Raw genomic sequence first — 16789 nt, forward strand, 5'->3', positions numbered from 1 at the left:
GGTGGTCGAGGAAGAGGGCGGGCACGCGCACAGCAGGAGTGTCGTCAACTGTCTCGAAGTGTCCTGACGTCACAGCTGATTCTGCGATTTCTACGTAAATATACGGGATCTATCCAACCTGACGTAAGAGTCGGAGTCGTGACGTATTAGTTTTAGTTTCGGCAACAAAACTTTAAACTTTAAATAATGCTTTAAATAAGAGCTCGCACTTTGTGTGACGTAAGGCTGAACGCGAGGGGAGAAATGTGGACCTGTCTCCGTCCTGTTGTTGTCATTCATCTGGGGACAGTCCCGGAACATCAGGGTATCAGGTTCCACTTTAAAATATCCACAGACCTCACGTGGTCACGGACGTTTCACGGAGCAACAGACGATCAAACGTCAAATAAGACGTTTTCTAAATGAAGTTCTGTTCAGAGAGTTTGAACTCAGCAGCTGGAGGCGAGAAGGACATGGAGTATTTCAACAAGGTAAAACTTTACTAATGTTACTCAGTCAAACTTTACTAATGTTACTGAGTCAAACTTTACTAATGTGACTGAGTCAAACTTTACTAATGTTACTGAGTCAAACTTTACTAATGTTACTGAGTCAAACTTTACTAATGTGACTGAGTCAAACTTTACTAATGTGACTGAGTCAAACTTTACTAATGTAACTGAGTCAAACTTTACTAATGTGACTGAGTCAAACTTTACTAATGTTACTGAGTCAAACTTTACTAATGTGACTGAGTCAAACTTTACTAATGTGACTGAGTCAAACTTTACTAATGTTACTGAGTCAAACTTTACTAATGTGACTGAGTCAAACTTTACTAATGTGACTGAGTCAAACTTTACTAATGTTACTGAGTAAAACTTTACTAATGTTACTGAGTCAAACTTTACTAATGTAACTGAGTCAAACTTTACTAATGTTACTGAGTCAAACTTTACTAATGTGACTGAGTCAAACTTTACTAATGTTACTGAGTCAAACTTTACTAATGTAACTGAGTCAAACTTTACTAATGTTACTCAGTCAAACTTTACTAATGTGACTGAGTCAAACTTTACTAATGTTACTGAGTAAAACTTTACTAATGTTACTGAGTCAAACTTTACTAATGTAACTGAGTCAAACTTTACTAATGTGACTGAGTCAAACTTTACTAATGTTACTGAGTCAAACTTTACTAATGTAACTGAGTCAAACTTTACTAATGTGACTGAGTCAAACTTTACTAATGTGACTGAGTCAAACTTTACTAATGTTACTGAGTAAAACTTTACTAATGTTACTGAGTCAAACTTTACTAATGTGACTGAGTCAAACTTTACTAATGTTACTGAGTCAAACTTTACTAATGTGACTGAGTCAAACTTTACTAATGTGACTGAGTCAAACTTTACTAATGTTACTGAGTCAAACTTTACTAATGTAACTGAGTCAAACTTTACTAATGTGACTGAGTCAAACTTTACTAATGTGACTGAGTCAAACTTTACTAATGTAACTGAGTCAAACTTTACTAATGTGACTGAGTCAAACTTTACTAATGTTACTGAGTCAAACTTTACTAATGTGACTGAGTCAAACAGTACTAATGTGACTGAGTCAAACTTTACTAATGTTACTGAGTCAAACTTTACTAATGTAACTGAGTCAAACTTTACTAATGTGACTTAGTCAAACTTTACTAATGTTACTGAGTCAAACTTTACTAATGTAACTGAGTCAAACTTTACTAATGTTACTGAGTCAAACTTTACTAATGTGACTTAGTCAAACTTTACTAATGTTACTGAGTCAAACTTTACTAATGTAACTGAGTCAAACTTTACTAATGTTACTGAGTCAATCTTTATTCGTCAGTAGTATTAATTATTACTTATTCATACTGACACAGATTATTTCTTTCTGCTGCTCACTGCTGTGACCTCCGAGTTTCTTCGGTCATGTTGTGAAACCGTTGTGAAGTGTTTGTGTTGTTGCAGGTGAACACAGAAGGAAACTGAGGAGCTGCACACATGGATTTATTCAAACTACAGAAAGTGGAGGATTTCTATGAAATCGGTGAAGAGTTGGGAAGGTACAGAACAACATGTGTTAATATATGAACTAAGTTTATTAAAGCTGCTACATTCATATCAGTTTGATATTTACCTGTCAATCAAAATCATGAATAACCTTCAAACTGATCAAAATATTGTTTTGTTTAAGAACATGTGGTATAGACATGGAAATATAGGAAAGATAAACAGCTTCTCGTAGTTATTCTTATGTCAGTTTTGTGTTTAATCAGCGACAATGTGTCACACGTCATTAATGTTCATAAACAGAGGATTTAAAACAGGCTTTCTTTTGGTCAAACTATATTTACATGGTTAATAATAATATTAAAAAACAAAAAAAATACAGGTTGCTTTGCTCAATATGAACGAACATGTAGCTCAGTCACTTATTAATGAACTATGACGATATGGAAATTCCACTGAATCAGTGTGACGTGTGTTTTTATAATGAACAGTTTTAAATAGTGGGACAGAGCTTCTTCTTTGACTCGTGATTATTATACACAATATATAAAGTGAAGTTTCTTTAAAACATTGATTCTCATACATGTGAAAGGAGATGAGGAGGAGCTGCAGTGTGTTTGTTGGCTCTGGTTGTGTTGCTGTGTGTTGTCAGGACTCTTCTATCTTTAGCTGAGGTCAAATCTGCTGCAGACGAGGAAGTGAAGAGTTCGCTCACAAACCAGAACAAACCTACAGACGTGTGAGGTCTGAGTTTTAAATGAACATCAAACCAGGATTCTGTGTTTGCTGGCGAGTGTCATGTTCATCATGGTGCTGCAGAATCTGTGCCGCACTATAAATAGAAGTGTTGTGGGAACTGTAATCACTCGTCCAACATGGGGATGAAGCACATGTGACCGAGGGCGAACAATGTTCATTTAAAGAGCCACTGAACTATTAATAAATAACATCAATAGAATTACTTTATATTATCTGTCATTTGCCTGAAACTCATTCAATCAGTCTAAAAGGTCAAAGGTCATTCTGCTGCTCAGCTGGTTACAGTTATCCCCAGAGTCATGTTGCACTTCAGCTGATAAACCATTAATTAGTCTGTGTCTAAATCCCACTTCCAGACTTTCAACTGTATTTATTCATGTTGGTCAGAATGTGACCCAGTCCAACCCAAACCACCTCTTCAGACCTGCTGTGACTGGTGTGTTTCAGTGGCCAGTTCGCAATCGTGAAGCGATGCACAGAGAAAAGCTCGGGCCGGGAATTCGCCGCCAAGTTCATCAAGAAGCGTCCGAGCACGGCGAGCTCCCGGGGGGTGCGGCGGGAGGAGATCGAGCGGGAGGTGAACATCCTGCAGCAGATCCAACATCCCAACATCGTCACGCTGCACCACGTCCACGAGAACCGCTCGGACGTGGTGCTGATCCTGGAGCTGTGAGTGGCCCGAGGCAGACAGGAGCTCAGTCTGTTGATCTGAAGCCACTCAGGTCACACCGCACCATGGATCAGTTTGATCCAGACTTCTTAATCATAAAACATATGTATCATCTTGATGAGTCAACGTTTGATATTATAACATTTTCAAGGTGCAACTTTAAATCTGAAGAAAAGCATGTGAATCATTTTCTCTGTTTACGTGTGAATGCATCACTTTGTAGTTATTTAATAATATCAATTTATGTCAGTACATTACGATGTGTGTGTGTGTGTGTGTGTGTGTGTGTGTGTGTGTGTGTGTGTGTGTGTGTGTGTGTGTGTGTGTGTGTGTGTGTGTGTGTGTGTGTGTGTGTGTGTGTGTGTGTGTGTGTGTGTGTGTGTGTGTGTGTGTGTGACTATAAAGCCTGACTCGTCACACTGCAGCTTTTAAATCTGCCCGAGGCTAAGAGGTGTAACAAGAGTTTATTGTCAAATGCACAACAACAACATGAAGCAGTCGCTGGCGATGAAATGCTTGGGTCACAGGCTCTCTTCTAGCAATGCTCGAAGAGTATTACAAGCAAAGAAAAACTAATATTGAATAAAATAATATAAAATTACAGACGTCTGGATGAGGAGAGTTTGTGTTTCAGGGTCTCCGGAGGGGAGCTGTTTGACTTCCTGGCACAGAAAGAGTCTCTGAGTGAAGAGGAGGCCACTCAGTTCATCAAGCAGATCCTGGAGGGCGTCAACTACCTTCACGCCAGGAACATCGCCCACTTCGACCTGAAGGTCGGTACCGGCCACGCCCCCAGAGGGTCACAGTGAAACATGGCTCTTTGTTCAAAGCCTCACAAGCCTGGGTCTTACTACTCACAGGGATTCAGCTCTATAGAAGATGGTTATTTAATTTAATAGGAATTATATAAAACTATGAAGGAAAGCGAAATGTTTAAATTACTCATAATGTCCTTAACGTTCTGAGGTCATGAATCAGGAGGTTATTCTGACGTCATTTCAACGAAACCTGTTCAGCTGAAACACTGATGAAAAAATTACAATACAAACCATATACATATTATAAATTCATAAATAATATTTATTATTGTTTTCATATCTCTATTAACTGGTTTTTCTACTGAAAGAAAATCAATCACCAACAATAGATTCAGTTATTTTTCAGTAAAAGTAAAAATCTCCAATTTGCTGTTTCCAGCTTCTTTCTCTGTTTTTTATTCAAAGTGTTACATTCTTAAAATGATTGTGGTTTGGTTATGCACATATTTTGAAATGTTTTCCAAAATGTATAGACAGAAGGATTTTTTCAGTAATCACAAAGGTATCAATATAAACAGATTAGTGAGCAGCTCTAATCTGAGCCATTATTCAGTTAGAAGGATCTTCTCATTGTCCCAGTTCTTACGACCACTAGGTGGCGCAGTTAACTTAGTTTAATCCAGAAAGTATGACGAGTGTTCAGTTGTTTCCTGCTCGACCCTTTGTTCCAGATGTTGTGTTTCATTGTGAGAAGGTGTCCCAGTTGAAGTGTGTCTTTCTGTTCCTCTCTCTCATCTGCAGCCTGAGAACATCATGCTCCTGGACAAGAACGTCCCGCTGCCCAGAATCAAACTCATCGACTTCGGCCTCGCTCACAAGATCGAAGCTGGCGTCGAGTTCAAAAACATCTTCGGGACTCCGGAGTTCGTGGGTGAGACAGGATCCTGATGGTCTGACGCTGGACTATTTGATTATTTGACATTTTTCATCAAGACACTGAAGAATCCAAAATAAACATCAGTTAAGATAAATGAATAGATGGGGTTTGGTTTATTAAGGCAGATTAACAGATGTTAATGAATGTTGGGGGACTTTAGAAATTTGCTTTGGAGGAAAAAATAAAAATGAAGTCTGATGCTCAGCGTCCTCGAACCTTCAAGTCATTGTAGACAAATCTCATGTGGGTCTTCTGGCAGCCCCCCCCCCCCCGGAACAACCGTCCTGTGTGTTCACGTGAAGAAGAAAAACTTTAACATCGATGAATTTTACTTTGTCTTTTAAGCTCCAGAGATCGTCAACTACGAGCCGCTGGGGTTAGAGGCCGACATGTGGAGCATCGGAGTCATCACCTACATCCTGCAAGTGCTACACAAACTACACAAACTGCACAACCACACTGAAGCTGTGTTCAGACATGTTGGTGTTTGTGAAGCAGCAGCAGCAGGTTGTTGGGTCCAACTCGTTCACAACAACAGGAACATGTGGGGAAATCCGGAAGAGGGGCGGAGCCTGTAGAGCAGCAGGAGGCGGAGCCTGTAGAGCAGCAGGAGGCCGGACATGACGTTTAAACTCTGCTGTGGAAAGATCAGTGTTGTTGTTTACAGCTCATCCACGTCAACACGTCCAGTCCCCTGCTGTATTCTCACAGGGACTCAAATGTCCAGAGACACTGACTCAGACATTTGTTCTCACATACAGAACATGTGAGGAACACGTGAGGAACATGTCTGACAGCAGCTTTCCTGTAAACTACCTCTTTCTGCAGCTTCCTTCAAACAGGTCGATGAACCTTGTGTTGATGTTTCGTTCCAGACTCAGTGGAGCGTCACCTTTTCTGGGAGAAACCAAACGAGACACACTGAGGAACATTTCAGCCATAAACTACGAGTTTGATGAAGAGTTCTTCTGCCACACCAGTGACCTGGCCAAGAAGTTCATCAGCCAGCTGCTGGAGAGAGATAAGAAGTAAGAGTTCACAGTAACACACTGAACCACATACAGAAAGTCCACCTGCTTTTAAATGGTTTCCAGAATCACACACTTTTCATAAATGATGTAAAATATTTGTTCTTGTGCAGGAAGAGATTAACAATCCAAGATGCTCTCACTCACCCGTGGATCAAGGTGAGATTCATTGTGTATTCATGTGTGAGTCTGTTGTCACAGTCAGACAGTGCTGAGCACACGTGACCCGGTTCACACCTGGTGTCTACATCCAGTCACCAGACCACTGCTCTGAGATCAGGTGTGAACACGTGAAGCTGCTGTTCCACCAAATGAACTTCCCCCAGAAACCAGGAACCATTGAGTTGTTCACAAACAAACAATAAACCATCAGGTGTAGTGAGGACAAACAGGCTGTTGTCCACTTAGTTTGTAAAGTTCAAAGTAAAGAAGTTTAGATCCATGTTGAGCAGAGATCTGCTGAGCTCCTGCTCCATTAAAGTGTTGTTGTCTTTCAAACCCTCCGTCAGGCAGCTGATGGATGATAGAGCCACGGGGGGGGGGGGGGGGGGGGGGGGGGGTTCACGTGTCATCACTACACCTGGCTTATCAAGGAGTGGCTTCATGAGACTATGTAATTAAAAGAGTAAAAACCTGTTTCAAATTAGGAAGATGAGTAAAAGTTCTTTCAAAAACAACACAGATGAATTAACAGAAGACACAACTTTTATATTTAAATTATGATTGTTCAGTGTTTGTGTGAAGTGAACCTTTGATGGGTTGTTGTGATGTCACTGCATCAATCAGCTGTTGGTAGATTCTCTCCTGGGTTATTATCCACAGGGCGAAGTTTAGCAGAGTTAGTTAGTTGTGATTAGTTATTTACACATTGATCCTCATAATAACACGAGCTTTCTGAATCACTGTCACTTTCTCTGCTGCTGAAAGTAAATAACAATCTTTTGTTTTAACCCCTGAAGTCCAATGAGCACAAGGAGGAGACTAAAGCCCGGGAGCCGAAGAAGCGTGAGCGGCGGCAGCTGAAGACCAAGCGCCTGAGGGAGTACACCATCAAGTCCCACTCCAGCATGCCGCCCAACAACACCTATGTGAACTTTGAGCGCTTCGCCCAGGTGGTGGAGGACGTGGACCAGATGGAGAGCTCCTTCCTCAGTCTGGCAGCAGCACATGACTCTCTGCAGGAGGACATCGACGCCATGGTCTCTGTGTACAACGAGAAGGAGGCCTGGTACAAGGAGGAGAGTGAAGGCGTGCGCCATGAGCTCTCGCAGATCCGCTACGAGTTCCGTAAGGTGGAGGCCCTGAAGAGGAGCCTGCAGGAGGACATGCACACCTTCAGCTCCAGCCTCGGCACCATCAGCAGCCGCTACCAGGAGAGGCAGGGCCACTTCGACACGCTGCGCCTGGAGCTGAGCAATGAGCTGAGGTGGGTGCAGGAGGTGATGGGTTCGTCTCCCCTCGATGGTGGAGGCTACCCCAACTGCAGCTTCTCCACCGTCTTCAATAACGACGTGAACGAGGCCTTGAAGGAGCTGCTGAGCCGCTCGTGTGGAGGAGAGCTGCTGTCTGGGATTAACTTGGACTTCACTGAACCTGGACAGCAACGATAACACCGAGTCATTTCAAACCTTTCACCCTGAAGAGTGACGCCAGGCTGCAGCAGGAGGGACCGGGTCAGGTGCTGAAGGATCTCTACATTTCTCACACAGCGACTAAGTACTGATCTGTGTCCATGCTCAAAGAATATGAACTCAAACCTACATACCATCGTATGTAGGTTTGAGTTCAACAATCGGATCTAAGTATAAATGTACTGATATTTTTGTTTTGCTGTGTACCAGAGATAAACAATGAAAACAGACATCGGCTTTTTCTTTTCACTATTTTATCTGATAGTTAGAAACATTTACTCTTTTGACGGAAGCTATAATCCAGAGTGACTTAAAACTGAGGGACCAAAGCACCTGAGAGACAGAGATGGGTCTTCACCAGGTTCTCAACGACCCTCTGAGAGAAGTCTGCAGCTTGTTTCACCATCGAACAAACACCACAGTGGACTGGAGCTGCTCTGTGTGCAGAGATGGTTCCACCTGACGTTCTGATCGGATGAGCTGAGTGACCACGAAGGAGCAGACGCCCTGTGAGTGAGTTCCAGTAAAAGAGAGCAGACCCAGAAGACCTTGGATTTACTTTAAGCAGCCTCGATGTTGATATGGTGATGTTGAGATAGTTTGTTTTCGACCTGTAATGAAACATTTCAATTCAAAATATACAGTGTAGAAGCAAATCCAGAGTAGTTTGTCTCCTGATCCAGCAGGGGGCGATCACTGTCAGAGAAGCAGGTCAGTGATGTTTCTTTGTTTTGCTCAGAAAAACGTTGTCAAGCGAAGTCGACCTGAACTGAGGATCCTCACGTCCACACGCTGAGGACAAGTGGGTGGAACTGTTTGTATAAATATATATAAATATTCAACGGATCACGTGTCGCGTCAAATTCATTCAAACGTTTTTCTTGAGAAGATTATTGGACCCAACTAAGCCGTGTATAGTGCTGAGAGAAGGGCCCTAGCCTGGGGGCCCCCCCGCGGGGAGGGGGGGGTGAAGACCTGACACACTTAAAGGAACTCCCAGGGAGATGGAGGTCAAACCAAAGAGCACTTTGACCCAGATGCTGCTCAGAGGTCACAGATTAGAGAGCGAGCTGCAGGTGGAGCTGCCCTCAGGGCTCCGGTCCCAGAACACTGTGGCTCCGTCATCTGGGTCCAAGCGTCTGCTCCATGTGTCCTGAGACCTGTTGTCTGTCCTCACATAAGAGTCAAAGTGACATGGAGGAGTTGAGACTGAGTGAAGACGTTACCGCTGGTGTTAGAGCTCCTGCAGCCAGTCAAACATTCACCATGTGTGTGAGTGATGGGACAGCGGTGGGACGTGGGGGGGGGTTGTGTGCGAGACCAGAGACATGGAGCAGTTGACCTGCCAGTGTCCTCGGGCTCAGTGACCTGAGGACACGTGGTAGGACGTAAGGCTCCTGTAACACGCTCATAACAAACCAGGTTCAAAACCAGGTTCAAGTGGAGCAGCAGAGATGTTGTGTTTTAATCTACACATTTTTCTTCCTTATTTAGAATTCATCTTCCACAGATGAAATTATTTAAGTTCACATATTTGTATTCTATACAAATGTTGATGGGTTGATTCAGCAGTAAACAGCATGTGACTCCTGGTCTGTGGTGAAGTCCAGAAAGACATAGGACTGACAGCAGCCTGATCTTTACACAAGCAGCAGAAGCTTACACAATGTGTTTGCTTTGTGAATCTGTAACACAACATGCACACAGAATGTATGTCAAGTCACGGGGGGGGGGGGGGGGGGGGGGGGTCTCTAACATATCCAAAATCAAGTCCTTTAATTGTTGGAGATGCAGAAATTAAAGAAATATTTAACAATGGACAAGTTCCTTCAATCTGGGTTTTTCTGATTAAATTAGAAGTTAGAAGCAGAGAGTCTTCAGGAGGAGAAGCAGAGAGTCTTCAGGAGGAGAAGCAGAGAGTCTTCAGGAGGAGAAGCTGAGAGTCTTCAGGAGGAGAAGCAGAGAGTTTTCAGCCCAGGAGGAGAAGCTGAGAGTCTTCAGGAGGAGAAGCAGTGAGTCTTCAGCCCAGGAGGAGAAGCTGAGAGTCTTCAGGAGGAGAAGCAGAGAGTCGTCAGGAGGAGAAGCAGAGAGTCTTCAGGAGGAGAAGCAGAGAGTCTTCAGGAGGAGAAGCAGAGAGTCGTCAGGAGGAGAAGCAGAGAGTCTTCAGCCCAGGAGGAGAAGCAGAGAGTCTTCAGCCCAGGAGGAGAAGCTGAGAGTCTTCAGGAGGAGAAGCAGAGAGTCTTCAGCCCAGGAGGAGAAGCTGAGAGTCTTCAGGAGGAGAAGCTGAGAGTCTTCAGCCCAGGAGGAGAAGCTGAGAGTCTTCAGGAGGAGAAGCAGAGAGTCTTCAGCCCAGGAGGAGAAGCAGAGAGTCTTCAGGAGGAGAAGCAGAGAGTCTTCAGCCCAGGAGGAGAAGCAGAGAGTCTTCAGGAGGAGAAGCAGTGAGTCTTCAGCCCAGGAGGAGAAGCTGAGAGTCTTCACGAGGAGAAGCAGAGAGTCTTCAGCCCAGGAGGAGAAGCAGAGAGTCTTCAGGAGGAGAAGCAGAGAGTCTTCAGCCCAGGAGGAGAAGCTGAGAGTCTTCACGAGGAGAAGCAGAGAGTCTTCAGCCCAGGAGGAGAAGCAGAGAGTCTTCAGGAGGAGAAGCAGAGAGTCTTCAGCCCAGGAGGAGAAGCTGAGAGTCTTCACGAGGAGAAGCAGAGAGTCTTCAGCCCAGGAGGAGAAGCAGAGAGTCTTCAGGAGGAGAAGCAGAGAGTCTTCAGCCCAGGAGGAGAAGCAGAGAGTCTTCAGCCCAGGAGGAGAAGCTGAGAGTCTTCAGGAGGAGAAGCAGAGAGTCTTCAGCCCAGGAGGAGAAGCTGAGAGTCTTCAGGAGGAGAAGCTGAGAGTCTTCAGCCCAGGAGGAGAAGCAGAGAGTCTTCAGCCCAGGAGGAGAAGCAGAGAGTCTTCAGCCCAGGAGGAGAAGCTGAGAGTCTTCAGCCCAGGAGGAGAAGCTGAGAGTCTTCAGCCCAGGAGGAGAAGCAGAGAGTCTTCAGCCCAGGAGGAGAAGCAGAGAGTCTTCAGCCCAGGAGGAGAAGCAGAGAGTCTTCAGCCCAGGAGGAGAAGCAGAGAGTCTTCAGCCCAGGAGGAGAAGCAGAGAGTCTTCAGCCCAGGAGGAGAAGCAGAGAGTCTCCAGCCCAGGAGGAGAAGCTGAGAGTCTTCAGCCCAGGAGGAGAAGCAGAGAGTCCAGCAGAGCTGCAGGCTTCCACAGCACATATGTAGATACTCTACAGTTCCAGGAGCACATATGCTAATTTAACGACTGGTTCAGATAGCTATATGTTCCAGGCCCTTTAATACTCAATTATCAATATTTATTATTTTTAAATATGAATGTTTAGGTCCAGAGCCGCCTCCTACGTCCTGTTCAGTCAGTCACTGCTTGTGTTTATATCATTTTTTATTGTGATATTGCAGCTTTACATACTGTAGTTGTGCTATGTGAGTAATATATAACACCATGTGATTATCGTTTGTCATTCAAGCCAGAGATGTGTTGTAGATATGATTTGTAATCATGGTGTTTATTGTATCATATCTGGTACATGTTAGTATTCATATGTCTGATGTTTGTATGTGACTCAGCATATTATCTTTAATCCTTCATGAACCATGGTCCGTTAAATAGACAGATGTTTCTTTGTTCTCTGGTCTGATCATGTGTCTTCATCTCCCTTATCCATACGACCGGTCAATGTTATTGAGTTGATATATAAAACCATGAATGTCTGTAGAGCTCCTACCACGAGCAGGAGAGCAGGATGCTGGAGGATCGAGCAGCAGGATGTGATGAGATAAGGTTTGAGCTGCTGCCTCAGTTCCTCTGCGTTTCTCACAGCTTCATGTTCTCTCAGCTTCATGTTCTCACAGCTTCATGTTCTCTCAGCTTCATGTTCTCTCAGCTTCATGTTCTCACAGCTTCATGTTCTCTCAGCTTCATGTTCTCACAGCTTCATGTTCTCACAGCTTCATGTTCTCACAGCTTCATGTTCTCTCAGCTTCATGTTCTCTCAGCTTCATGTTCTCACAGCTTCATGTTCTCACAGCTTCATGTTCTCTCAGCTTCATGTTCTCTCAGCTTCATGTTCTCACAGCTTCATGTTCTCACAGCTTCATGTTCTCTCAGCTTCATGTTCTCACAGCTTCATGTTCTCACAGCTTCATGTTCTCTCAGCTTCATGTTCTCTCAGCTTCATGTTCTCTCAGCTTCATGTTCTCACAGCTTCATGTTCTCACAGCTTCATGTTCTCTCAGCTTCATGTTCTCTCAGCTTCATGTTCTCACAGCTTCATGTTCTCTCAGCTTCAGGTTCTCACAGCTTCAGGTTCTCTCAGCTTCAGGTTCTCTCAGCTTCATGTTCTCACAGCTTCATGTTCTCACAGCTTCATGTTCTCATCAGCTTCATGTTCTCACAGCTTCATGTTCTCACAGCTTCATGTTCTCACAGCTTCATGTTCTCTCAGCTTCATGTTCTCACAGCTTCATGTTCTCTCAGCTTCATGTTCTCTCAGCTTCATGTTCTCACAGCTTCATGTTCTCTCAGCTTCATGTTCTCTCAGCTTCATGTTCTCACAGCTTCATGTTCTCACAGCTTCATGTTCTCTCAGCTTCATGTTCTCACAGCTTCATGTTCTCACAGCTTCATGTTCTCACAGCTTCATGTTCTCTCAGCTTCATGTTCTCACAGCTTCATGTTCTCACAGCTTCATGTTCTCACAGCTTCATGTTCTCTCAGCTCATGTTCTCACAGCTTCATGTTCTCTCAGCTTCAGGTTCTCTCAGCTTCATGTTCTCTCAGCTTCAGGTTCTCTCAGCTTCAGGTTCTCTCAGCTTCATGTTCTCTCAGCTTCATGTTCTCTCAGCTTCAGGTTCTCACAGCTTCATGTTCTCTCAGCTTCATGTTCTCACAGCTTCATGTTCTCTCAGCTTCATGTTCTCACAGCTTCAGGTTCTCACAGCTTCATGTTCTCACCAGCTTCATGTTCTCACAGCTCAGGTTCTCACAGCTTCATGTTCTCACAGCTTCATGTTCTCTCAGCTTCATGTTCTCACAGCTTCAGGTTCTCACAGCTTCATGTTCTCACAGCTTCATGTTCTCTCAGCTTCATGTTCTCTCAGCTTCATGTTCTCTCAGCTTCATGTTCTCTCAGCTTCAGGTTCTCTCCCTGGAACAGAACCAGCACTTTGCTCACTTTCCTCGTCTGAGCCTTTAGAAGCAGCACAGGACTTAATGACCATGACCCCCCCCGAGCGAAGCTACTGTACATGGAGAAACATACCAATATAAAACTGTTCCTCATAGTATATATATGTATGAACAGTTATAACTATATAAATAAATTTATATATTATATATATAACTTTAATAAACATTAATCTACATTATAATGGGTTATGATAACTTCCTGCTAATAATTATGCTTATAAACAAATGAGTTTAAAAGCTACAATTTCCCAAACATAAGCTAACCTTACCAAACTAACCTGAACTAACGGAATCTAACCTAATTTAACCTCACCCACATTTAAAGGATAGTTCACGCAAAAAGGAAATAAAACAAAATCTAGATTCTCTCAATCACTATAATGTGACTGTAAACACATGCAGGCCCCCCCCCCCCCCCCCCCCCCCCCCCTCACACACACACACACAAACACTCCCCCCCCCCTCCCTCTCACACTCACACACACAGACACACACACTCTCTCGGGGGCTGAACCACCGCCCGGGCTCGTCTCACAGAAGCTCCGCTCGAGGCTCGGACATGGAGCTGCTCTCCGCCTCCCTCCGCTGTGACGGAACCTCCGACTGAAGACTGCGGTGTCGTGTGATGAAGGTCAGCTGGACCCTCCTGTAAGAAGAAGAGGAGGAAGAAGAGGAGGAAGAGGAGGAGGCCTTCTGCTGGTGAGGGAGCTGTTGTTGCTGCTAGCGTCAGGAAAGTGGAGCTAGCATGGAGCTAGCATGAAGCTAAGCTGCTATGATGCAGCAGATCGAGCAGCAGCGGCTCCGGGTGAACCTCACACGTTCCGTGGATCTGTGTGCGTGCAGGCTGCAGCTAGCATGTAGCATGTGTGCTAGCCTCCTGTCACCCCGGGAACAGTGCGGGGCTGTGCTGGGGTGTTCTAAGCTTTGCTAGCTGGGTGACGTGAGGGAAGTTAGCTAACAATAGCTAACGTAAACACCAACCTCGGTGTGTTCCTCGTTTGTGTCAGAAACAAACATGTTCCACATGTGGGGCGTGCTTCGTCAGTTGTTCTCCTGTCAGCATCAGCACGGACGTGCTGTCGGTGCTGTGCTGTTTCCCGAGGCTTCCCGGTGGTTGTGTGAGCTGCAGGTGATTAGCATGAGTGACGTGAAGCAGGTTAGCTGCCCTCACTGCCCACAGTGCTGTCACCGCCTCAGCTGATCGGGCAAAAACGGTGCTCTCTGTGGGCCGAGCTGCTACCTGACTGAAACAGTGTGGTCTGCAGCAGGTTCCAGTTAACCAGCTGCTACCTGACTGGAACCAGTGTGGTGTGCTGCAGGTTCCAGTTAGGTAGCAGCTAGCTGACTGGAACCAGTGTGTCTGCAGCAGGTTCCTGTCAGGTAGCAGCTAGCTGACTGGAACCAGTGTGTGTGCTGCAGGTTTCCAGTTAACCAGCTGCTACCTGACTGGAACCAGTGTGTGTGCTGCAGGTTCCAGTTAGGTAGCAGCTAGCTGACTGGAACCAGTGTGTGTGCTGCAGGTTCCAGTCAGGTAGCATCTAGCTGACTGGAACCAGTGTGTGTGCTGCAGGTTCCAGTCAGGTAGCATCTAGCTGACTGGAACCAGTGTGTCTGAAGCAGGTTCCAGTTAGGTAGCTGCTGCAGGTTCCAGTTAGGTAGCAGCTAGCTGACTGGAACCAGTGTGTCTGAAGCAGGTCCCAGTCAGGTAGCAGCTAGCTGACTAGAACCAGTGTGTCTGAAGCAGGTCCCAGTCAGGTAGCAGCTAGCTGACTGGAACCAGTGTGTGTGCTGCAGGTTCCAGTCAGGTAGCATCTAGCTGACTGGAACCAGTGTGTCTGAAGCAGGTCCCAGTCAGGTAGCAGCTAGCTGACTGGAACCAGTGTGACTACAGGTTCCAGTCAGGTAGCAGCTAGCTGACTGGAACCAGTGTGTCTGAAGCAGGTCCCAGTCAGGTAGCAGCTAGCTGACTGGAACCAGTGTGACTACAGGTTCCAGTCAGGTAGCATCTAGCTGACTGGAACCAGTGTGTCTGAAGCAGGTCCCAGTCAGGTAGCAGCTAGCTGACTGGAACCAGTGTGACTACTGGTTCCAGTCAGGTAGCAGCTAGCTGACTGGTATTGCAGTATCACGTTGTGCTGATTCGTGAAAACAAAGCATCAACCTCTAAACAACAGTTTGCATTAAAACACGTGTGTTGTTCTTGATGTAAATAGATATAAATGGCAGAAGGCCACATTACCTTCTTATCATGACAGAATGCATCACACGCACCAGTGTTAATTTTGGCAGCTATTTTTGATTTAGTCTTAGTCTTAGTCTTTTGACGAAAATGCATATTAGTTTTAGTCACCTTTTAGTCATTTTAATCCTTCTTAGTTTTAGTCTAGTTTTAGTCGACGAAAACAAATTCCATTTTAGTCTAGTTTTAGTCACATTTTATAGCCACATTAAACTCCTTTTCTATAAAAACATATAGCTGCAGCCTAATAGCTTAAAAATATATATTTAATTTTAAATGTGAAAACAAAAAGGGAGAGCAGGTCAGACTGGAGCCGGACACAGAAACTGCAGCTCGGTAGAAACCAACTGCAGCTTCTGCTCTGATGAAGAAGCTGAGGCGCTGATCTCTGAGCAGCTGAGACCATAGAAACTCTGGTTTTCACTGTTTCCATAGTTAAGAAGCAGTCGGTCACTGAGAGGCTGCTCCACGAGAACGCGCTCTGCTTTCACTGTGTCTCTCTGAGCGAGTGCGCGAGGCGGGGGGCGGAGCTACGGACCGGTGCGCTATCTGGGAGCGCACAGGCACACACACACACACACACACACACACACACAGATTCACTCGCCCGCTACTGATACTTCATGACGGCCTGATACGATGATGTTTTAAAAATTATTGTGACTTAGTCAACCACCAACATTTTCGTCTCGTCTCGTCTCGTCAACGAAAATTAAAATAGATTTCGTCATAGTTTTTATTTTCAAAGATTCGTTTTCGTTACGTCTTCGTCTCGTCTTCGTCATGGAAAAAAGGTCGTTAACGAATATATTTCGTCATCGTCTTCGTCAACGAAATTAACACTGACACGCACACAGGGTTGTGTTGTAGCATGCAGACACACACACTCTCACTGAGTGTCTGTGAGGATCCTGGTCACAGTCTGCAGCTTTCACATGTTCAGTTTCCGAGGGTTTTACAATTCACATATGGGAAGTGACCCAAAACCTTCAGAGCTCTTCTGTTTCCTGATTGGTTGATGAAGATATGTCCTCATCTGAACCTACATGGTGATCAGGGGCCGTCCTGTAACAGCAGGATAATGTCATATGTATGTAGTTTCATCACAAGTCAAACAGATGAGTGGAGTAAAGGGTTTGAGTTAAATGTGTGAGTGAAGCCATGAGAGCATCTTGCAGAGGGAGAAGTGGGCGTGTGAATCTGGATCCTAACACATGAGAGATGTGAGATCTTTATACTTCATGTGGACATATGACTGAGCCGGACATCTCCTGCTGCGCTCTTCATATCTGAAAATATGCAGCAATGCGAAGCTAACTGGAATCTTCACCGTGTCATGATTTCACTGATCGTCCTCACGGGTCATTTATTCTTCCACAACAGAATATCGGTGTTGCCCTGATTTGACCGAACACACACATCTGACCTCTCGTGTCTTTATACCTGTTAGATAATATAAGATCAAACTTTATTGATTTACTTGGTGACACATGATAAAATCAGAGGTTTA

General features: G+C 44.7%; 2 protein-coding genes across 2 annotated transcripts in view; both read left to right on the forward strand.

The window, feature by feature from the left end:
* Window positions 1-15: 15 nt before the first annotated feature.
* On the forward strand, window positions 16-8036 carry dapk2a (death-associated protein kinase 2a). The gene is made up of 9 exons (XM_053426926.1): window positions 16-470; window positions 1980-2074; window positions 3228-3449; window positions 4085-4223; window positions 5010-5139; window positions 5491-5566; window positions 6021-6173; window positions 6287-6332; window positions 7133-8036. Exons 2-9 carry the CDS (start codon window positions 2013-2015, stop codon window positions 7781-7783), a joined length of 1479 nt encoding a protein of 492 aa, XP_053282901.1. The 5' UTR covers window positions 16-470; window positions 1980-2012; the 3' UTR covers window positions 7784-8036.
* Window positions 8037-13530: 5494 nt separating this feature from the next.
* herc1 (HECT and RLD domain containing E3 ubiquitin protein ligase family member 1) overlaps window positions 13531-16789 on the forward strand; it is a 54800-nt gene continuing 51541 nt past the window's right edge. Inside the window, 1 exon segment of the mRNA XM_053414236.1 lies at window positions 13531-13739. The gene's annotated coding sequence lies outside the window, so the exon portion shown is untranslated.

Source organism: Pleuronectes platessa, chromosome 1 (assembly GCF_947347685.1).
Source record: "Pleuronectes platessa chromosome 1, fPlePla1.1, whole genome shotgun sequence".
Classification (NCBI taxonomy): Eukaryota; Metazoa; Chordata; class Actinopteri; order Pleuronectiformes; family Pleuronectidae; genus Pleuronectes; species Pleuronectes platessa.

What these genes read in the sequence shown, in the direction of transcription:
- dapk2a (XM_053426926.1), top strand. Translation starts at nt 2,013, where the DNA reads ATGGATTTATTCAAACTACAGAAAGTGGAGGATTTCTATGAAATCGGT. An exon ending in ATCGGTGAAGAGTTGGGAAG is followed by an intron (nt 2,075 to 3,227) that starts GTACAGAACAAC and finishes GGTGTGTTTCAG; the next exon opens with TGGCCAGTTCGCAATCGTGA. An exon ending in TCACTCACCCGTGGATCAAG is followed by an intron (nt 6,333 to 7,132) that starts GTGAGATTCATT and finishes TAACCCCTGAAG; the next exon opens with TCCAATGAGCACAAGGAGGA.